General features: G+C 36.0%; 1 protein-coding gene across 4 annotated transcripts in view; it reads left to right on the top strand.

Annotated features, from left to right (window-relative positions):
• Positions 1–25,025, top strand: part of DIAPH2 (diaphanous related formin 2) — a 914,500-nt gene that overhangs the window by 542,747 nt on the left and 346,728 nt on the right. For all 4 annotated transcript variants that reach the window (XM_028522433.2, XM_036016530.1, XM_028522432.2 and 1 more), the window contains one exon: positions 11,363–11,487. In XM_028522433.2, the coding sequence (XP_028378234.1) occupies positions 11,363–11,487 (125 nt within the window). The remainder of the gene's footprint in view (positions 1–11,362; positions 11,488–25,025) is intronic.

The following is a 25,025-nucleotide window of genomic DNA, read 5'->3' as shown; positions in this document are numbered from 1 at the left end:
TTTTCACTTTTTATCCTCACCCCAGGACATTTTTTCATTGCTTGTAGAAAGAGAGGAAGGAGGAAAGGAGGGGAGAGAGAAAGGGATATAGAGAAACATTGATTCAAGAGACAAGCATCAGTTGATTGCTTGCTGTATGTGCCCAGACTGGGGATGTGGGATCAAGGATCAAACCTGCAACCTAGGTATGTGCATTGCCCAAGAATCAAACCTGTAACCTTTTTTATTATGGGATGTCACTTCAACCAACTGAGGCACACAAGCCAGGGCACTACTTATTTTTTCAAAGTCCTAAGAAACCCTCAGAGATGAGCTTTAGCTACTATTATTATATAAATATATTTACCTCATTTCCATGTACAGCATTCATATAAAGTAAAACTATTAACTTATAAATGCACTTGAGAGAGAATACAACTGTGCCTGTTGTTCAGGCTGCTTGTAATGTCCTTTTCTTTTGTACATATGCTTTCTGGATGAGTCACTTTAATGTTGTGTGCTTCAGCAGATAGTAATTCTACAACTAAATATATTCAGTTAAAGAAAATTACAGGGTACTTATAATAATGTTTGGGCCTACTAACATATAGACTTGCCAGAGTAAATTTTTACTTGGCCTTTCTGATAGCAAAGATGTAAGAAGTGTTCAGTTACTTTGTCAATGGGTAAAATTAATAGAAATAATTAATTTAGAGAAAAGTTTCTCAAGCTCCTACAAAAGCTGTTATATTTACATAAAGTTACACATTTTGCACATGGTCTGAAAGATGTCATCAGAGTACTTTTTGTCCATTTAGATGCATATCAATTCACATATACTACATAATTAAAGGATCTTTCCATTTAAAATCTCACTTAAACTATTTATTTTGCATTTTAATTTCTTTACAATTATAAAGTAGAGCATGTCTGTCATTTAACATCTTTTCAATGTAGGTTGTACCACTCATATATGCTTATAGCCAGGTAAAAATTATATATGTGTTTTTCAACTGAAATAAGTAGATAAATAAGATTTGTAGGGAAAATTTCTCCCTACATACAGCTCAAGAGTATATTGAACTTAAAAGATTGTTTATAGAGTACAAGGAATAAATCTATAATAAAGAACCCGATAGCTATAACTTAATTTTTTGTTATAGTTTTGATTCAGTAATTAACTAGCAGATGTAAAAAGTGAAATGAGAGGGGAAAAAAATAAAGTGCCACCAGAATGACTAATCAGTCATTGAAAATGCCTGTAGTGGGAATTTACTCAGAAAATATTTGCACTGTCATTAAAAACTCCCTAATTTGTATCAGTGAACTAATCTAATGACAGGTATAGAAATACACCCTGAGGCTGAGGCTATTTATGCAGGGGATAAGTATTTCTAATCACTCTGCTATTTAAATGTTCTGAGCACTCCATGTACCCTACACACCTTTTCCCTTGTAAAAAACACACACTCCTCTCTCTCTCTCTCTCTCTTTCTCTTTCTCTCTCTCTCACACACACGCACACAAGAAATATTAGAAGTAATGTAGGTTAGAACCTAATTAAATAATTAACTAATCAAGATTCATTGACTCTCAGCTCTTGAGACTGAGCCAAATATATTCAAGGAGATTCCAAGATAGCTACAGACTAGGTGTAAGGTACATTCACCTGTTTCTGTTGGCTAACTGATTGACAGCTAAATTACAGAGCACTCAATCTGAATAACCAACTGAAGGACAGCTGAACTGAAATAATGTAACCAAGAATTCATAGATGAAGCTACATATAAACTGGTAAGAAGGATGGAGACACAGAAAGGGTTGGTCCCTGCACCCATGTGTGGCAGCTAAGAAGCTGGAAAGATATCTCGGCTGCAGAACTCCCTCACTCCAGGAGTGTAGGGTCTGAACCCCATTCAGGGATCCCCAACCCAGAGCAACAGAGACAGGAAGAGGAGCCCACATAGTATCTGGTGGTGAAAATCAGTGGAGATTCACTCTGCCTGGGATAGAAAGGAGTCTCCTGTAGACCCAGATGCCACCTTTCCAGCATCAAGCAATCCAGTTGTTATAGCAACAGCCTGGGGTATGTACTACCTGTCTCTCCAACTACTGGTGATAACATTCTCTTGTGCTCAGGTCATATAGAGGGGTCTGCTGGTGGTACCTAGCAGATACCTCTGGAGAGCTCTTTTTCTGGAGAACCTCTTGGTGAAGACTCAGACAGTGATTGAACTGTGTAGCTTTGGAAAGGGAACCATTCTTACCCACCTCAGGTGGGCAACTGGCACCCTCCTCCACCTGTTGAATGACTTGGCCTGCCCTGCTGAATTCAGTCACAAAGGGGAATAAGAGTGCTATGCACAGCTGTGACTTTCAGAGCACTTCTCCCAGGAGGGCTTTTGTCCAGGAACCAGAGACACAGATGCTGAGTCATATGTCTGCATCACAAGGCGGGCAACTACTATCTACCCTGCAAACTCACTGCAGGCTATTCCAGTAAAGGGGATAAGTGCATTACACCCTCCTAAAGGTTTTCTGGCATCATCCACAATGGTAGACTCTTTGGATCTGTCCCCCAGTTCTTTTGGCCCTGCCCTACTGAGCTCAGTTCTGTAAGGGAGTTTCTGCAAGGGCCCTGCTTGGAGTTGGGGCATTTGGAGTGTATCTCCCTCAGAGGCTATTGACTGGGACTGAGACAAAGTGCTTAGTCTTTACCCTGCAGGCTCAGCCAGAACCAGAACAAATGGAAGACTCTTTTGATCTACCCCCCGAACCCCAGTGGCTCTGCCCTGGTGAGCTTGCTCCTGCTGAGAGGATGGCTCACTGTACCCAACCTGTACCTGCAGTGCACTCCTCCTGGAAGAGCTAGAATTGGAGACTCTGGTGGAGAATGTGTGGTTTGACTCTGGAGCAGGAGCCACATCTTACCATGTAGCCCCAAGCAGGTGCTCACTACCCCTGTCCTCCCAATTCTGGTCATCTTGCCCTACCCAGGTCACAACCTGTGGAAGGGTCTGTGGGTTGTGGCCAGCCTGGGGCCACTCTACAGTTTTTATTCGGAGGTTTCTGTCGGAACACCAGGTGACCTCAGGGGAAGGTAGAATGGCTGACAACTGGAGGTGGACCTTAGAGGCTTAGACCATTTACAGATCTGCCTCAAGATCTACACTGAGAAAACTATCAAAAAGAGATATTAAGAAAACAATCTCATTTACTATTGCAAAACCAACAAAAAATAATGTACCTGGGAATAAATTTAACCAAGGACGTAAAAAAACTGTACTCGGAAAATTATAAGATAATGAAGAGAGAAGTTGAGGAGGATAGAAATAAGTGGAAGCACATACTGTGTTCATAAATAGAAAAAAATTAACATCACTAAAATGTCCATACTTTCCAAAGCATTCTACAGATTCAACACAGTTCCTATTAAAATTCCAATGCCATATTTTACAGACATAGAACAGAGATTCCAAAAATTTATATGGAACCACAAAAATAACCCCAAATAACCTCAGCAATCTTGAGAAAGAGAAATGAAGTTGGAAGGATTATACTACCTGATATGAAAGTATATTGTAAGACCATAGTAATCAGAACAGCATGGCACTGGCATAACAAGAAGCATACAAATCAGTGGAACAGAATAGAGAGTTCAGGAATAAACCCACACCCTTATGGTCAATTAATATTTGAAATAGGAGGCAAGAAGATACAATGGGGTAAAGACAGTCTCTTCAGCATATGGTGTTGGAAAATTAGATACTTGCAAAAAAATGAAACTAGACCACCAGCTTACATAATACACAAGAATAAACTCAACGTGGATTAAAGATTTAAATGTAATTTGTGAAGCCATAAAAATCGTGGAAGAAAATATAGCCATTAATATTGCAGATATGTCTTGTAGCAATATTTTTGTTGCTTTATCTCCTCAGGCAAAAGGGAACAATGAAAAAAATAAATGGAAATACATCAAATAAAAAAGTTTCTGCACAGCAAAAGAAACCATCAACAAAATGCAAAGGGAACCCACTGAATGGGAGAACCTATTTGCCAATGATGTATCTGCAAAAGTGTTAATTTCCGAAATATATAAAGAACTTACAGAACTCAACACCAATAAGACAAACTAATTTAAAAATGGGCAAAAGATCTGAATAGACACTTCTGCAAAGAGGACACACACATGGCCCATAGATATATGAAAAAATACTCACCTTCACTAACCACCAGGAAGATGCAAATTAAAACCACAGTGAGATAGCACCTCACACCAGGCAAAATATCTATCATCACTAAATCAACAAACAAAAAGTGCTGGTGAGAATGTGGAGAAAGGGGAACCCTAGTGCACTGTTGGGAATGTAAACTGGTGCAGCCTCTGTGGAAAACAGTGTGGAGTCTCCTCAAAAAATGATAAATGAAACTGCCTTTTGACCCAGTGATCCCACTTCTGGGAATATATCCAAAGAAACCCGAAACTCTAATTAGAAAGAATATGTGTACCCCTACATTCATTGCAACATAATTTATAATAACCAAGTCTGGAAACAGCCCAAGTTCCCATCAATAGATGACTGGATAGAAAAGATGTGGGACATTTAGACAATGGAATATGACTTGGAGGCAAAAAAGAAAGAATTTTTACCTTTTGCACAGCATGGATGGTCCAGGAGTTTTTTATGCTAAGTGAAATAAGCCAGTCAGAGAAAGAAAAATACCATATCATCTCACTTATAAGTGGACTCTAATGAACAGAATAAACTGACCAACAAAATAAAATCAGAGGCATCTATACATGGAACTGCTGTCAGAGAGGAGGATTGAGGGGGAACTGGATGAAGGAAGGTGATGGGATTAGTCCAAAAATAAACACATCTACATATCACATAGACATAGACAACAGTGTGGTCATAGCCAGAGGGAAGTGGGAGGGGAGGGTGGAGGTGGCCAAAGGGATGGGAACTGAGGATGGAAAGAGGCTTTGGTGTGGTGGGTGCATGATGTAGTGTGCAGATGATGTTTTACTGATTTGTATACTTGAAATATGTATGGTTTTTGAACCAGTGCCACCCCAATATTCACACATATACATGAGGGGGATCCAAAAAGTGAAATTTATTTATAAAAATTTGTGTATTTATTCTTATATGTTTAAACTTCAGTCACCTTCAAAGTACTCTCCATTTGATGAAATACACCTATTGAGACGTTTTTCCACTGCTCAAAACAGTTTTTTAACTTGTCAGTTTTGAGGCATTTTAGTGTTTCTACTGTTTTTCTTGTTTCACCTCTTCCACATTGGCAAAATGTTTCCCTTTGAGGCTTTTCTTCATCCAGGGAAACAAAAATATGTCACTCAGGGCAAGATCCGGTGAATATGGAGGATGGGGCACAGGATTTTATGCTCAAAAATTGCTGAACACTCAGCATGGTGTGGTCCAGTGTGCTCATAAATCATCCATCATGAAATGGGCAAATGTATTAAAAGACTCTTTAAAAAAATTCACTGAAGATGAACACAGCCTCTCACAACACCACCACCAGTTACACTGATACAGATGGGTTCCTAGAACACTCACCCATTGGGGGGAAGCCTGCATTACAAGCGGCCCACTCTCCAGAAGATAATTCCAGTTTTGGGGGGTCCCCCTCCTATATATAAAAGGCAGATAATCAAGCACATTAATTCTTTTGTAACATGTTAAAAAATCTGTTTCCTTTTAGAGAAGTCTAGAAAGCCAAAAATCCCCCAAAAACCTAATTTTAAATGTCTGCATGGAAATACAGGCTAAAGGTTTTAATTTCCAGAAATATTGTTTAAATTTGGAACCTGCTAGTATCTCTAACAAATTGGCTGTTCATTAGTATAATTATATTGGCTGCTCATTAGTATAATTGTCACTGGTTCACAGACCTAAAATTCCATGTACCTTAAAAAACCTACAGAGAAGACAATCTAAGTTTAGTTTTCTCAATTAGAAAGAAGACCCATATTAAATTAAATCAAGCCATAGCAGCATAGGAAGTAGGGAGTGACTGCTCTTTTGTGGTTCAGATACATCTAAATTGTTGTTTAATTCTTGGGACACATAAGTAGGAATACACACAGTAGGAATAGGGCACATACAGTAGGAATTTGTAGTAAAGGAGGGGGAACGATGGTGAAATATGAAATGAAAATTTATAGATATAACAAGAGAAACTGTTTATCAAATCACTTAACTAGAATGACTGCTTAAGAGATATTATTTTCATTTTGCAAGTCAGGAAATGGCAACCCAGAGTTACTAAGTGACTGACTCAAGGTAACCCAACTAGTAGCTGGTATGGCAGAAATTAGAATTTAGTTCAATTTAGCTTCTCAGACCATGCCTGTTCCCCAATATAAATAATATGCCTTTGTGCCAGTGGGTACAGATTTTATTTCAACTGTCTAGCCTTCCAGGTACTAGAGACACTACTTTACGTTTACAATTGACTGAGAAGACATCATTTGGCTCATAGCATACCCCTGCTTTAGAGTAGAACATACCTCAGAGTTTTCATGAAGATTAAATTAGTTAATACATGAAACCACTTAGAATAATGTCTAGTGCAAATTAATTACTCAATAAATGTAGCCTGGAAAGATTGAGAACATACTAGTGACGCCATTCCTGTAAAACAGGGAGTAGACTTGATCAGTGTGGCAATAAGGCAAAATGCAGTCTGATCTGATGATTAAGAAAACTTCAAGTAAGCTGATGTTGATTATAAGTGAATAATTTTTTAAAAAGTTTTATCAAATGTAGAAAAGGGAATAAGCCACTTAGGATAGAGTAAATCCTCTGTTCTGGATTTAGTGTATGCACCAGGTACATTGCATAGATTCACTGGGTGCCCCTTCTGTGCCACCACCCACCTCCAGGCCTGAGCCAAATGATTTATACCCCATCCAAAGCCAGAAGTTCAGCCACTTTGTAAGAGAATTTCACCAATGAGAGAATAGGAAATGAGAAGGAGCCAGCACGTGAACTGCTCAGTCCCTCTAACCAGTTCTTCCAAGTTGCAGTTGTTTTTCATTTGTCTTATTTGGAGATGAGAACTGACTGCATGGTTAGTGGGGCCCAATGCAAAATGAAAATGCAGACCCCCATTTAATAAATTATTGAGAATTTCAAAATGGTGACAACAAAGCATTAAAGTACGGACCCCTTCTAAGCACAGGGTCCTTTGCCACTACATAGGTCACATGGCCATTAGGTTGGCTTTGATGGAGACAACGTGAGATACTAAGCAACCAGCTGTATTTTTTATACAGCTCTGGTCAGTTCAGTAACTTATTCTTGCATTGCTTTCTTCCATTTATCCTCATACCATTTCCCTGGGGTCACACCCCACCATCACCCTTAGTAAGGTCTTTAAAAAGCAAGATTCTTCTTAGTCTCTTTTTTGAGAAACATAGGGTGGGGACTATAAAAAATGATACTTTTTCTCCCACCTTCTGAATTCTTCTGGCTGGTCTAATAATCAAATTATCAGAGACAGATTAACATGAGAAAATCCAGTATTTAATATAAGGGCATGGGGAATTCTTATAGACATGATGAATCTGTGAAAATCCCAATGACATTTGGCATTCCCAATGAAGCAACATTGACTATATAACATATTTTGGACAAAGGAAAAAAGGGGGAAGAGGGTATTAGGTTTCAGAAGTGAGAATGGACCCTTTTCAGGTAGTTGAGGAAGAGTAGAATATACACAGCAAGAAAATTCTTTCAGGGCAACCCAGAAACAATGGGATACAAGAGTTCCCTAGCTTACAGACACCTTCCTGAAGCCCTCTTGTTTTACATACTTCATTCAAATTAGGCAAGGCAACATCCTATGATTCCTTTCCTGAAGCAGGTTTTCCTGTCTGAATCTCTTGGGCAGGAAAAAAAACGGAGGGTTGAAGTTTCTTTCTGTGTCTTGGTTCTTAATACACAGCATAAAATCAATACCCCAAAAGGCAGCATCAGGGTAGCAAAACTGGTTTCCCTCAGTGACTATGACTCTTTGTTACCTCAGTTTTTAAAACCTGAAGGGCTGGTCCAAATCCCCTTTGATGTCACTTATAACTCTAAGATATCATGATTCAAACAAATTTAAAGGTATACATTTTCTCTAATGGTATTGCTTCTATAGTGTAGCCACAAATTTACATGTGGGCTAAAATCCTTACATTATTACAGTTTCAGTATTTCATTCTTTTTTTCAATATAAATTAATAACTAATTAGAGGGGAAGAACAGAGAAGCCTAATAAAGAAAGGTGTTCCTTCTCTTCTTATCTCAATCCCTCACTTTCTTGTCTAAGCATCTCCTGCAGCCCTGCCTCCTCTGCAAATAATTAGACAGATGCCAACTTTCTGCTTCCTTTCCACACTCACATGATAATTGATATGGTAACTTTCAGTCACTATGACTGTATCTAAGTTCTGAATGCACATTCAGTTGCAGAAATGAGCATAAATTTAAATCTGAACCAAAATTTCTTGAGATATACATGATCATTCAACAAATATTTGAGGGAAAAGCGAAGAATTAGATATGGATCTTACCATTAAGTAGCTTTAGGTTTTATGGTGGAGACTGTGTTAATGTACACAACAATAAAAAATCCCATTCAAAGCAGAAACTAACATGTGGAAGATCACTTAAACAAAAGTGCCTATAAATGATAGAGAATTTAGACTAGAGCTTTGGAGGAACTTAGTGAGAACTAAGGATCTGACATGTGAAATTGCAGACAAGAAATATCTGGAAAGTAGTGTTTTATTCAGAATTTAACCTTAGGGTAAAAAGCAATGTCTGGATTAAAAATAGTCTATTGTTATTTGAGATATTTGGACTTTTGTATGCATAGCAACTTGCTAGGACTGTTTCTGTATTTAACAATCAAAAGATGAATCCTCCTTTTCATCTTCTTTTTACTACTGGATTTACTATTGCTCTTAGTAGAAGCATTACTATTGTGGCCTAAACCTGGCCTTTGGGCATTTTGTTTTTTGCATAAAGTTCCTGATGTATTTATTTCTTCCAGGCAACCAATATGACATAAACAACTTGTCAATTTTATATCTTCAGGTTTTCAATTAAGCAAATGGATAAGGAGAAATCTTGTGAATAATTAGCAAGAATTAAGCAGAAAACCCCACATTGAAAAAATAATTCAGTTTTAAAGTCAGAGAGAATGATTTCCTTCACAGCTAACTTGTCCTCTAAATACAGCAACGAATGATTGCTAAGCCATTAGCAAATTTTTTGGCAAGCAAAGTGCTATTAGACTTCTTCAATAAATAGTAATTTTCAAGCTTTGTGGATCTAAGTAAGTGGCAAAAAAATTGTACAGAACTGTTTGACATATTTATAAGAAAAAAAGATGTCTTTAGTGTTGGCACTTGATTTTTCAGTTTCTTGAACTTCCATGTATATAAGTTTTGCCTGGAAAAAGTCCAGACATTGTTAATATAATGAGAGCGGTTTGTGCACATCAATGTAACCTGGTAGCCAAGGAGAGTGGACTGGAATGCACATGTGTGAACAATGAAGACTTCACTATAGTGGTCAGTAGGGGTGGTAGACACTATTGAGAGAACATGTGTATGGTGTGGCCATCACATTCAAAATGACTGAGCAAGCAGAGCAACAAATATGCATCAAATTTTGCATTAATCTCGAACATTTCTCTGTGGAAACTATTCAGATGATTCAGAAGGCCACAGTTATGGGCAACTGGTGATTTGCAGCTTTATCACTGCAATGCACCCATTGATGTATCATGTCTCATGTAGACGGGTTTTTTTTGGTTTTGTTTTTTGGGGTTTTTTTTGTTTGTTTTTGTTTTTTTTTGTTTTTGTTTTTTTTTTTTGCAAAATATCAAATCATCCAGGTGACTCAGCCTCCCTACAGCCCAGATTTGGTGCCTTGTGACTTCTTTAATTTTGGGTTTTCCCAAAATTAAAATCACCTTTGAAAGGGAAGAGATTTCAGATCATCAGTAAGATTCAGGAAAATACGTTGGGCCGGCTGATGGCAATTGGAAGAACTGTGTGAGGTCCCAAGATGCCTACTTTGAAGGGGACTGAGGTGTCTTTGTCCTATGTACAATGTTTCTTCTGTCTTGTATCTTCTTCAATAAACATCTCTGTTTTTCATATTACATAACTGGATACCTTCTGGACAGGCCTTATATGAGGAAATTATGACTCATGGAGTCATAAATGTATGCAATCAGTGTGGGGATTTTGTATCAGGAAAGTTTTACCAAAATTTGTGAGGGGGTTGATTTTGTCACATATTGAATTTTTCATTGTAATTCTGATGATATGCCTCAGAATGAGACTGGAATTTACTTAAAAATTTTTAGTATTATTTTATTTCTGTTTCATAGTTCTTTGATGAAAAACACAGTGTTTCAGAGGTCTGGATTTAAGAACCAATGTCACAGGCTACCTATCAAATTATAAAACTTGTCTTTTCAACTAGAACCCTGGCAGATGCCATTGATATTGATAGGAATGTCTTCATATCTAATTGGTCATCATGTAGTAATAGACTATCTATCTATAAAATAATATTATATGTTTTAAGTACCTCTCTGAAAAGAAGTCATCATGAGAGATCTGGAATATGTATTTAGGGGAATTTCAATACAATACTTAAAATCATTGGTTGTCAGTGAGGGAAGAAAAAGAAAAGTGCAGAGACTGTTTGGGATAATGAAAGCAAGTGATGATAGTGTAGGAAGACACACTGAAAGTTTTTGGGTATGTATATGAATTTGTGTTTGCTGGATTTTGCTCTAAATTCTCTATATGTATCAATAGTTATTTTTAATATCTCTATGAGTATGAAAAGTATGAGTACCAGAGGATGGAACTTTTAGCATAGATGTTGGTTTATACAACCTAGAATACTTCAACAAAAGAAAAATATTTGATCCTGTTCTGTAATTTAACCTTAAATTATTTATAAAGTCAAGAACATGCATTGATAAAATAAGATCTCTTTGAACCTTAGTTTCTCTTTAATCTTCAAATTAGATTTAAAGAATGAAATATTAAAAATTTCATCAATAAATTTAAGTCGGAATAGATTCATTTGAACTAATGGGTGACAGAAATGGTGACATTCTCATATTAAACCTGAAAATTTGGTACATTATATTACAAATTTCACTTAGTTAATGGAGAGTAGAATTTTTATGAGCAGTGAATCAAAAAAATGTGAGTTGACTTCATGGAAGTCTTTTCCACATTAAAAAATACTTTAACTGATACAGTTTTCTTTTAATCTTTTTCTGAAATATCTGATAAAATATTCTAAAGGCTTCGCATATTGTTCTTCAGTTTCAGCTCAGATTCTCAAGAGCAACCTTGCAACAATGGAACAACAAATTGTTCATCTGGAACGTGACATCAAGAAATTCCCCCAAACAGAAAATCAACATGATAAATTTGTGGAGAAGATGACGATATCCTTTATTTAAACATTTTGTTTATTTGTTAGTTTATTTGAGTGTGTGTGTGTGTGTGTGTGTGTGTGTGACTGTGTGTGTGTGTCTGTGTACTTTCTGGATAGTTCCAAACTTATTCTGTTCACAGTGGCTGAAGTTTTGTAAAGGCTGTTTTTATATTAACAGCATAAATTTTAGTTCATGATGTTTTGAACCAGGTACAGTAGCCAAGGGAACAATTACATAAGAAAACAGTGCCATTTCTCAAAGAATAATTTTATTTGAAGTCCCACAAGATACACAAGGTAAGTCTTATGAGGCTTGATTAGACCTAAACCAAAACAAAACAGAGTCTCCTTATGTAACCATTTGCTTAAAGGAAATTATCAACAGGAGAAAACTTATTTTGGTCAGAGATTTTTTATCTTTTATTATGTGTGCAGCTTTATTTCCCCTGAAGGCATGTATGCATTTTCAAGGGCAGAGGATGACTAATAGCAGTAGATTAAAAGAATTGTGAAGGATAAAATGGATGCATGGGTGAATAGATGAATTGATTAATAGATTATATATTTAAATAAGTCACAGTAGCTATCTATACAACATTAAGCATTTCCTGATAAACAAATGGTTTTAAGCTTTCATTTTACATATGTTATATCTGTATAAATTACAGACATATATGAAAAGGAAAGTTGAGAATTAGCATTTAGTTTGAATTGTTTAATGTTAAATCTGGTGTCTAGAGATAAACCACATCAGAGCTGTGTTTTTTTTTTCAATTTGGTTTTCAAAAGTTAAAGCCATATCATACTCCTCTGGGTTTAAGGAAATATCTTAAACTGCAGGTTGATTCACTATTTTATATATCTAGAGGGAATAAATATTGTAAATTATTTGATAATAAGTAAATTCCTTTAACAACTATATGACAGTCACCTTGTTTCAAGGATAAATCCTTTTTCTTCTCAAATATGTGTTTTTTCCCTGCCTAATTCGTAAGTTACTGTATGGAACATGAATCACCTGAGAATGGCAATTTAGATTTACGTTAAAAAATTTTTATTCATTCTTAGATTTTTGGCTCATAAATTAATATTGTTTTGTGTGGTCCTTTAGTGATACTGAGTACTTTCATAAAGAGGAATATTGTAAACAAATTTGCAGGTGATTGGAGGCAGGAAATTCTCAAAAATAACCTTGGATTACGTAACTGCCCACAGTGGGATACTTAATGTGAAAATTTAGCTTTATTGCTGATTAGATTAGTCTTTTGAATAAGTTATATTGTCCTGTCGCTGAATATACTGCCTAAATTTTTCAACTTTTGATTTTGACTCTTTTTAAAAAGATTTTATTCATTTACTTTTAGAGAGAGAGGAAGGGAGGGAGAGAAACATCAGTGTGCGGTTGCCTCTTCCATGCCCCCTCCTGGGAATGTGGCCTGCAACCCAGGCATGTGCCTTGACTGGAATCGAACCAGGGATCCTTCAGTTCACAGGCTGGCACTCAATACACTGAACCACACCAGCCAGGACTGATTTTGGCTTTTGCATCTTATATTTCAATTAAATTTCTGATACTTCTGTTCTTTTTCACATTTCCTTCTAAATTGGCGTGTATGCACGTAACAGCTTGCACTATTGAGGAGTCTTAGAAAAAGAAAAGTAATTTCAAACCCACATGAACTTGGCCTGGACTCTTTTATTTTATTTCTTTCTTTAAACAGGTAATTAAGCACTTAAAAATGAAAATCCAGAGTCTTGCATATCTGCATGTTACAGATGAATGGTTGGTTATTCTTCATTTAAGTGGCATTGAAGTATGACTATTTGTCTATAAGGGTATTGTAAACCGTATTAAAAAGTATTAAAATAACTTTATGTATCATATTAGAAAAACAAATAAAATATTCAGCAATTTATTTTAGGAATAGAAAGTTAAAATATTGAGTAAAATTGTTTAAAAACTCCAAATTAATGAATTATAATGATAGAACTATTGCTGAAGTTATTCTACCTCTAGAAAACTGAATGACAGTCTACCACTGAAAGTTTTGAATTTCTTGAAAATGACAAAGAAAGTGCATAATCATGATATATACATCTATGTTGTATGAATTCTGGTGCCTACTTAGTATTTTTCTACTGTTCTGGCAGATTCAAAAGAGAAGGATATTTTATTGAGAGATATTGATTCTGTTTTAAAATTAGAACCATGATTCTATTTCTAGTATAGGATTCTTTGTACTGGATGATCTTTCCAATGTTTTTGTCCACTGCCAATAAATTGGTTGGCTTCAGGTCACTGGCCCTTTAAATTGAAAAACTACAAGCACAGTATGGGAGTAGTTTCCCTTGAAACTAACCATACCTACTTAAGCAGTCATCTCTTTATAAGCGCTGCGAGTCCAAAAGCTGAATAAACACTGCCACACCTCTGAGCTTTTAGAAAAGTAGCAGTGCTATAGTTAGCAACAATGGCATGACAGCCAGAAAGCATACAGATTGAATATACAAGTTGAATCTTCACTAAATCTCTAGGTTGGACAAAGTCCCATAGCCCCATATGTTTACCCTTGCTCTTTCCATAATATTGGTTAAACACTTTTAATATGCTAGGCATTGCCAGGCCATGAACATATAGCTTTGCATAATATAGAAAACTTGACCTCTAGCTGCTAATAGTCTGGCATTTTCATGCTTCCCTATCTTTCTATCCCCATGGCCATGATCATGTCTGGTGTTTTATATGCCCATCACAATATGCAGCACCTAGCAATATGTAGAAACTCAGTATGTGTTGAATCACAGAATATTAGAGCTAGAGAAAATGGGGATCACCGTGTTCAAGCTATTACTTAGTATTTTAAAAGGGATATTGTTAAACACTAGTAGGTTGTGCTTATGGCTACGAAATTTTTCTTCATATAAATCTTCTCAGAACTTAAAACTGAGTGACTTTTTTAGAGCATGCATGTAAAGTATAATCAATTTTAGAAGGGATAATCCACAACTTTATAAAGTTAATGTCAAAAAAAATTGGACAACAAACAAATGAAATCTCTCCTCTGAGTGAAATGGCCCAGGCTAATTCCTGCCTTCCAAAGAACAGCCATTGGATTTAGAAAAATGGTCATCACCTCTGTCTCCCTTTCTCTACCCCAAGTTGGTTGCTTGTTCTGGATGTGGCAGAGGAAGAAATTTTACTCTACCATTCTAGGTTCTTCCTGCTGGTCTAATAAAACAATCAACATGAGGTAGATTAACAAGAGAAGATAACCAAATTTAATTTAATACATACATATGGGAATTCCACACATATGAGAGGTTTAGAGACTAAAAGAGTAATGAGATTTATATGTCACCTTGAGCCAGGGAGTGAGGTGTCATGCCCTGAGCCTTCACAGGGGAGGAATGTCATTCATAGAGTGAAAAGAAAAGGCCAGATGTTTAGTAATTAGAAGTTTGCCTTGCCCTGTATATAGGTCAGAAAAAGTTATCTCTGATAGTAACTCTTATTGCACAACCCTGAATTTAAATTCTTTAAGAGAAAGGTAACTTTCTTAATGAGCCCACAGGGTCTGATTGTCTTCAGCTCAAATTAATCAACATGTCAAAATGGCACATCTTGGAGAGGCCTGCTCTGAGCCCCTGAATAATTTTAAAAAATAGGTGAAAAGAGTAAAGTAAGCAAAATTGTGTAAGACTACAAAACATGGAGAAATGGAGAAAATTCTCTTATAAGTCATAATAGGGATGCTGTAGGATCAAAGGGAATGATCTATCATGGATATAATAGTCCTATATATATTAAAATGTGTATTGTTCAAAAATCATGATAAAATTTTTGAAGAAATTATTTGTTTTCCTAATTTTTTAAAAGGCAAAGTTCTTAGTATTCATGCTAATATATTCATTGTAATAGTATTGGAAATTCTTAGTTCAACTGCTTGTAATGTGAATTGAAATAGAATCTATAATCTAAAGTTTATACTGTGTATCAAACATTGCCTAATTTTATATACTTGAGCTTTTAAAAATGTTGCTATTTATTATTTTCCATGTCTGGATAAAATTGACCATACTCAGCCTAGGATAACTTCAACAGCTTCTGAAGTTATTTGCCATAGCCCGTTTGTTTTTCATTCATAAATGTGTAGAGGTCACCTGTTTTTAGTTTTTAAGGTTACCAGGGATTATGTAGTCTATGTTAGTGTTATATGTAGATTGCAAATACTGGTAGGATGAGGTTCAGAATCACATATAGTTTCAAAGACTTGTAAAATAACCCATGCTTAAGAGCTGAGATGGAGCATTGTGAAAGAACTGCTTGCCAATCCTTAGGCCGTAATTTTTAACTTGATATTATAGGTGGATTCTGAATTTTACAAGTTCTGTTTTCTGGAGAGTTTTTCTTTCTTCTAAATCAAAGTATCAGTTTTACTTAGTGCTCCTTCCCTTTTCTGACAGGAAAAGCATTGTTAAATAGAGCTTCTTATGTTTTTCCATTACCATTTAACCTCCTTATATTCCCTTACCCCTAAAATCCCCACACTGGTGTCCATGTCCATGAGTCTTTGAGTCCTTTTGCCTTTTTGCTTAATCCCTCCAACAACTGACCTACTCCACACCATACCTGTCACCCTTCTCTCTATCTATGACTGTTTCTGTTTTGCTTGTTAATTCAGTTTGTTCACTAGATTCTACATATAAGTAAAATCATATGGTATTTGTTTCTCTGTTTGGCTTATTTCACTTAGCGTAATGTTCTCCAGGTCCATCCATGCTCTTGGAAAGGGTAGATTTTTCTTTTTTATGACCAAGTAGTGTTCCATATGTAAATGTCCCATAGTTATTTTGTCCACTCATCTACTGATGGACACTTGGGCTGCTTCCATAGCTTGGTGATTGTATGTAATACCACAATGAACATAGGGGTGCTTACATTCTTTCAGATTACTATTGTGTCTTTTTTATTGTACAAGTACAGTTCTCTCCATTTTCATCCTACCATGCCCCACCACTGTACCCATCCCTGCCTCCCACTCTCGAACCTACCCCCTTTGATTTGTCCATGTGCCCTTCATACGTGCTCCTTGGTGGCTCTTTCCTTACTATCCCTCTCCTCCCTCTTCTGTGGTTACTGTCAGTTTGTTATTTATCTCAGTGTCTCTGGTTGTATTTTGCTTGTTTGTCTGTTTTGTTGATTAGGATCCACTTATAGGTGAGATCACATGGTATTTGTCTTTCACGGTTTTCTTTACTTCATTTAGCATAATGCTCTCCATTTCCATCCATGCTGTTGCAAAGGGTAAGAGCTCCTGCTTTCTTTCTGCTGCATAGAATTCCACTGTGTAAATGTACCACAGTTTTGTGATACTCTCATTTACTGGTGGGTACTTGGGTTGCTTCCAGCACTTGGCTATTGTAAATTGTGCTGCTGTGAACATTGGGGTGCATAGGTTCTTTTGGATTGGTGTTTCAGGGTTCTTAGGGTATAATCCCAGCAGTAGAATTGCTGGATCAAAAGGCAATTCCATTTTTAGTTTTCTAAGGAAATTCCATACTTTTTTCCACAGTGGCTGTTCCAGTCTGCATTCCCACTGACAGTGCACTAGGGCTCCCTTTTCTCCACAACCTTGCCAGCACTTGTTTGTTGATTTTTTTATGATGGCCATTCTGACTGGTGTGATGCAGTATCTCATGGTGGTTTTAATTTGCATCTCTCTGATGGCTAGCAGTGCTGAGCATCCTTTCATATGTCTCTGGGCCCTTTGTATATCCTCATTGGGGAAGTGTCTGTTCAAGTCCTTTGCCCATTTTTTTAGTTGTGTTGTTTGTCTTCCTGGAGTGGAGTCCTGTAAGTTCATTATATATTTTGTAGATCAATCCATTGTTCAGGTGTATCATTGGCAAATATGTTTTCCCATACAATGTGTTCTCTTTTCATTTCAATGCTGTTCTCTTTAGACGTGCAAAACCTTTTTATTTTGATGAGATCCCATTTGTGGGTTTTTTTTTAAGTCATTGAGAACTCATTTTCTTTTTTTTTTAATATTTATTTATTTATTTATTTATTAGAGAGGGAAGGGAGGGAGGGAAAGAGAGAGAGAGAGAGAGAGAGAGAGAGAGAGAGAGAGAGGGAGAGAGAGAGAGAGAGAAACAAGAGAAACAAGAGAAACATCAATGTGCAGTTGCTGGGGGTCATGGCCTGCAACCCAGGCACGTATCCTGACTGGGAATCGAACCTGGGACACTTTGGTTCGCAGCCCACACTCAATCCACTGAGATATGCCAGTGGAGATATGCCAGGGTGAGATCCCATTTGTTTATTCTTTCCTTTACATCCCTAGCTCTAGGGGACATATAGGTGAAAATGTTGCTGCGTGGAATGTCTGAGATTTTCCTGCCTCTGTTCTCCTCTAGGACTTTTATGGCGTTATGACTTATGTTTAAGTCTTTTATCCACCTTGAATTTATTTTTGTATATAGTATAAGTTGGTGATTGAGTGTCATTTTTTTTTTTGCATGTAGCTGTCCAGCTCTCCCAAGACCATTTGTTGAAGAGGCTATTTTTACTCCATGTTGTGCTTCTGTCCCCTTTGTCAAATGTTAATTGACCATAGAGACTTGATTTTATTTCTGGCCTCTCTGTCTCTTCTATTGGTCTATGTGACTGTTCTTATGCTAGTACCAGGCTGTTTTGATTACAGTGGCCTTGTAATATAATTTTATATCAGGTATTGTGATCCCTACTTCTTTCTTGTTCTTTCTCAATATTGCTGTAACTATTTGGGGTTGTTTGTGGTTCCATCAAAATTTTTGAAGTATTTGTTCTATATCTGTGAAACACGCCATTGGTATTTTAATAGGGATTGTGTTGAATCTCTAAATTGCTTTGTGTAATGTGTGCATTTTGCTGATGTTAATTCTTCCTATCCATAACCACGGTATATCCTTTGAGCTTCTTATACCTTTAAATATTTGTTATGATCCATTCTTAACATCTTATACTGTCTGAAAGCACATTAAACACAATGTTAACCATACTGCTTATGTCATGTTGACAAACTTCTTACCACATTTACTCAGATAGATTTTGTTAATGGCAGGGCTGTCTGTTGTACCAAATCACCTTAGCTTTTTGATTGACTGCTGGCTAAATCATTTCAAGAGCTGGAGGACAGAGAATGACTGAGCAGCTGGGGCACCATTAACACTTGACAAGAAGAGTTGACAGAATGTTAATTATATTAACACCCTGTCAACTAATATCAATGCCTGGGTTTTCTTGATAGTATGAGGAAGAGACATTTGAAGTGTTTAAAAATGTAGTTACTGAGTAAGCACATTGTATTTGCCAGATAATTCAAAACAGATTTGGATTCTGTTTTGCACTGTAATTATGTTAATTTTTCTCATTCTTTATTAAGAGAATTATTTCTAAAAATTTGAAAAAGTTCACATGTTATTTAATCAAAGTTACATTAATTACCTTTGAGAACATGCCAGTAACAGGCTTCAGTGAGATGATGATCCACACTTTGTGATGTAAATGCTACATGAAATTGACAAAACAAAAACAAAAAGAACCCTCAAGAACAAAGCCTTTGTCTCTTTTCCTTTTCTCTTCTCCCCCCCTCTCTCTCTCTCTCTATGAATGTATTGTAGTAAGGCAGGCTATTTGCTACCTCTTTAAGAAGAATGGAGAACTAAAGACTAGATTGGAGGGGAAGTTTGCTGGCTCTGACTCTTGAGTTTTTTTTTTTTTTTTTTTTACCTTCAGTTGCCTGCTGATCGCAGATTAAAAAAAATTAGGAAGTTCAAAGCAAAACTTTTTTAATGAGAATGCTCTGGGAGAGAGGGTTCAGGAATCAGGAAAGCAAAACAGAAACAAAAATGAGAGCATGGTCAGTAGTGGACATAATGCATACATTGAAAAGCCTAATGTTCTAGAAAAGCATGTGAGTAATCTGCTTTGAAATATACACTCTTCGTAATGGTATTGGGAGCTTTTTTCCAAGTTGTCCATTGTTTTCAAATAAATGGTATAATTACTTATACTAATAATAAATGTAAAATAGATAATAGAATAGTACTAATAGCAACTGTTTAGTGAAAGTGCTGGAAATATGAATATATCTGTTGTATGTCTGTCCAGAAAGTATTCAGCCACATACTTTGAAAAAGAGACATTTACTGAAGAAGATATAAGGTACAAGAAACATTGTACATGGGATAATGATGACTCAGTCCCCTTCATAGTGGGCACCTTGTGACCTCACACAGTTTTCACAGTCACCGTCACCTGCCCTGTCATATTTTCCTGAATCTCATGGATGATCTGGAACCTCTTACCTTTCAAAGGCAATTTTAGCTTTGGGAAATGCCACAAGTTGCAGGGCACCAAATCTGGGCTATAGCAGGGCTGAGTCACCCGGGTGATTTCATATTTCACCAAAACACTCTGCATGAGACATGATGCATGAACAGGTGCATTGTTGTGATGAAGCTGCCCATCATCAGTTTCCCATAGCTGTGGCCTTCTGAATCATATGGATAGTTTCTGTGGAGGAATGTTGAAGCTTAATGAAAAATTTGATGCAGATTTGTTGCTCTACTCTCTGAGTCATTTTGAATGAAATGGCCACACAGTATACATGTTCACTCAACAATGTCTACCACTCCCACTGACTAGTACAGTGAAGTCATCATTGTTCACACATGTGCATTCCAGTCCACTCTCCTTGTCTGCCAGGTTACATCAGTGTCAAGGGAACCATTCTTATAGTAACAATGGCTGTACTTTTTCCGGGCAGATTATATATATATATATATATATAACCTCACATATATACATATAAATGTATATATACAATCTCAAGTGATTTTTAAAGCAACCTTATGATGTGGTCACTATTTTTACCCCATTTTATGTATGTGAACATTGAGGCTACAGAGGTTTGTAGTTCAACTGGATATGTGAGATCCTGTACATAATAAGTCTGGTTAATGAGAGTGTGGAAGACAAAGAGTTGTCTCTACAGGCATCACGGTTCCATTGGCTGGTCTATTAATTAAATCTATACAAGACAGATTGACAAGAGAAAATGACCAAATTTAATACATATATGCAAGCATGGGAACCCCACACACTGCATTGTTACCGACAGAAAAGGAAAATGGAAGATGATGACATTCTGAGCTAAGGAAGACCTTGAGGCGTCAGAGGGCAAGAAGGTCATTGCAGGATGATAAGAAGAATGAATATTAAGTAAATAGAAGTTTACCCTGCCCTACAGAAAGGTCATAAAAAGTTATTTCTAGTGGTAACTTTTATTATGGGTAAGGTCCCTAATTTAAATTATTTAAGGGAGAGGTAATAATGTCTCTTCAGCCCCCAGGGCCTTGATTGCTTTCCATTCAAAATAACCCACATACCAAAGTGGCATATTTTGGGAAGGCCTGTTCTGAACACCTACAAGGACCAGGATTGAAGCCTTCTGTTTGTAACCATGGTATTGTGCTGCCGCTGAGATCAGAAGGCTTCATAAATCGGAGATGAACTGAATATTTGTTCACTGTGAAATTATTGCTTCCTTTCCATTCTCACTCAGATCAGAAATGTTTTCTTTTTGAAAGGTTTGTAAGCTAATTTTAAAATTAGCCGCTCACTTATACCATCTCCAGAATGCCTTTCCTAGTTAGAGCAATCAAAATTAATTTCCCTGTCCCCTATGTTTTGATATATATTTAATACTTCATTGTACTTGCAGACTTGCCTATACTCTACTTATATGCCTATATGTTTTGCACTCTGGGTTATAAAATCTCTTCAGATACATATTGTTATTCATCTTTGAGCACTCTACACCAAACAGAGCATAATGATTTTTAGAAAGTTGTCTTAATAAATATTTAATTAAACACATTAATGTTTATTGTACAATGATCAATGTTAAACAACATTCTGGGAAGTAAAGAGTAAACATTAGCTGTATGTTATCCTGGCATGACTTCAGTTTGACAAGAGAGAAAGTCTAACATATTTCTAATGTTATCCCTTAGTTATGTTTTGATTTAAAATGAGGGTATTTGTTAGGAATTATCTTTTAAACTCTTAGAAATCGCATTCCAAGAAACTGTCCGAATGGAGTATATTAGTATTAGTATTAGTCAGTACAAACAATTTCTATTTGAAGAGTTTTGCTTGTTCGAACTTCAGCCTGAAGTTACATAGACTATGAGCTATATTTTCCAAACTTCATTTGTCAAATTGATAGGCATTTTGTGTGTGTTGCTAATGGTGAGAAAAGAATATATTGCTAAATTGAAAGATGCAAAAACTTTTCTAGGCCACTAGAGTCTCAACTATATATCATCTTTTTTCAGAACATACAGTGAGACAATTTGTCAAATGAGTTAATGTACTCCCAACCTAACAAATTGTCATCATTCCCAACTGAAGCTAAGTTATAAGTAATTAAAACCTTTTTTCTGGGATTTATTTATATTGAATATAAATGGTATATTTGTAAAGCTTGAGAAAAGTAGATGATCCACTATGGTTATGTTTTTTGTGTATGCGTGTGTCCTAGATAATATATAGCATATATGTATATCATCTATATAGATACAGATGTAATTTAAAGCTCTTTCGCTATTCACAAGAGCATAAATGGAGTATCAAAGCAAGGAATCTATGAGTTTGTTTCCTTTTGCTTTGATTTGAAATTTACTCTAACTCTTTATTTTCAATCATGAAGGACATGCATGGTATGTTAAATACACACAGTTTATAGGCAATGATGATGATATTAGTGTAGGTATTCAACTAATACACTCTTGCAGCAAAATCTCAATCATTTACTATTTTCATAAGAAAAAAATATATCAGTATCTTTTTCTATAATAGAAATCTGTTTAGTTATTTCTAATTAGAATCTGTGACATAGCTTATGAAAATTATAGCAAATAAACAGCTTTTTATTTAATATTCCGTGTTCTTTTCATATGGTTTTAAACTTTAAGATATAGTAAGTTAAATAGCTTTAGAAGATGCAGACTAAAATTTTTATAAATGTAAGGAAGAAAGTAAGTCATTATTTTTAGTAATCATGAAATGCTACTTTATTTTGTGTTGCAAATGTAAAATAGGATAATCTATTACCTTGTTTCAATTCACTAATAAAGTTATAAGTGAAAGGAAATATATAACATACTTCACTGAATTTATCCACTTGAACTTGCATGGTGGACACACCCACACATGCATGCACCTCATAAGAGAAACCTTTAGAATTATTATCATCTTGAATTTATTACCTCTCAGCTACTAATTTAAAACTAAGACACTTAACCAATGGTGACAATGGAAAATAAATGAAAGTTTTAAAAATAGAACTACAGAAAAGCTTTCCCAATACTATAATGAGAAGAATATGATCCAGTCATCAACTGATGTTGTTTGGGTAAGGAAAGGCATGATTAACTGGGTTGAAAATGGTTCCCAGGGGTAGAGGAATAAACCCATCTTCACCTTATGAAAAGGAAACTTTTAAGAAATGACACTTTCTTATCTGCTATGGCATTTTCAAATTCATGAACAGCAACCGTGTTCAATTACTAGTGTCTAAATTTCTTTATTATGGACCTGACTCAAAACTTAAAGAGATCCATCCCATTTCTTGTGGCACAATATTGGGATATACTCTCTCTACTTTATTTGACCCATATATACATAAGTATTTTTGAAAGTTAGTGTACTATACAAATGCAGAGCATTTTTATTAATCCATTTGAATGGGAAGATATTTGGACTCAGTAGCAATACACCTAAGTTCTATCCTTGCTCTTTGCAAACCTAGTAAAGATGCTTGGTTTCTCCATTTGTGAAAATGAAACAGTAATACAGTAGACTGTTGGGCAATGCAGGGGTTGGGGCACTGGTGCCCCACCTTCAGCCAAAAATGCGCATGTAACTGTTGGCTCCCTAAAAACTCTATTGTGCCCTGGCTGGTGTGGTTCAGTGGATTGAATGGTAGCCTACACACCAAAGGGTCACCAGTTTGATTCCCAGTTGGGGCACATGCCTGGGTTGTGGGCCAGGTCCCCAGTGGTGGTCGCATAAGGGGCAACCACACATTGATGTTCCTCTCCCTCTCTTTCTCCCTCCCTTCCACTCTCTATTAAAATAAATTTTAAAAATTCTTTAAAAAATAAAAAAGAAAAACTCTGTAGTCCCTTGGTGTCCATGAGGATTGGTTATAGGGCTTTCCCATTGATACCACAATTTGCATATGATAAAGCACCCTTAATATAAAATGTCACTGAAGAATTCATACAGTCGGCCCTCCACATCTATTGATTCCCAACCAAGGATCAAAAATACTGATTTTAATCCCTGATTGGTTGAACCCATAGATATGAAACCCAGAGATACAGAGGACCAACTATATATTTTAACAAAATATGTGTATAAGCAGATGGCATAGTTCAAATTTGTGTTGTTCAAGGGTCAATTGTACTTACCTTACCTACCTCACATATGTTGTAATTGGACTAGGTATGATAATTACTTTGAATGTGCTAAATAGGAAATAATATCCCCCCAAGGAATATGTTCTTTTTAAAAAATATATAATCTTTATTATATTTTTATTACCATTTCATCCCCTTATACCTCCCTCCCTCCAGTCATCTTTGTAAATAACCATGACCTGTTTTTGTCCATTTTCATTTTATCTTAGTTATTCTTTTTTTTATATAAATTCTAAGTTTCAGTTTTTTAAGACTGAAATGAAAAGGCACATTCTTTAAGATGTAATAAATGCCTGTGGAGGAAGTAGGATGCTTACACCTAATTGTTCCAAGAGTTTCCAGATGTTTGGTATTAAGCAAATCAGTGCCTTTTTCACTTCAGTAGAAGAGAGAAAGAAACAACAAATGAATTTGAAGATAATTGCATACTCCATGTAAGCTGATACTGTGAACACTAGGACATTTATAAAGTAAGATGAACATATGTTTCTTGCTTTTAGGAAGGAATGTCAGGAAGGTGAAACTAACAGAAAGAAGACAGAACAAACAATACAAGATGATTTCAATGCTAAATGAGTGTAGTGCAGGCTAACGATGCAATAGGCATCTTCAATATTTCTTCCCTTCTTTTTGGGTGTTTGAGACAGCATTCTGGTTTTGACCACAGATGGGAATTAACTTTGCAACTTTCTTATTTTGTTGGAAATATATTCTCAAAACAAGCAAGAGACCCAAATGAGACATATGGAAATGCATTCCAGCGCCATTCCAAATGCATTCCAGATAATATACAATAATAATTGTATATCATCCTTTGTTTTGTATTAGCTACCTCCTGTAGCATAGATAATTAAGAACTGGCTGTACCAACAATCTTTCTAGGTTCAAAACTAAATTTCTTTCCATGTTTTTATCAGTTAATCTGCATATATTTATTAAGCAGCTGCTGCAGAACTTAGCCCTATGCTAGTTAGCATAGAATTGAAGCATTAAAATGAAGCATGGAATATTCTC

This window comes from Phyllostomus discolor, chromosome X, assembly GCF_004126475.2.
Source record: "Phyllostomus discolor isolate MPI-MPIP mPhyDis1 chromosome X, mPhyDis1.pri.v3, whole genome shotgun sequence".
Taxonomy (NCBI): domain Eukaryota; kingdom Metazoa; phylum Chordata; class Mammalia; order Chiroptera; family Phyllostomidae; genus Phyllostomus; species Phyllostomus discolor.
This window is presented reverse-complemented; position numbering and strand designations above follow the sequence as displayed.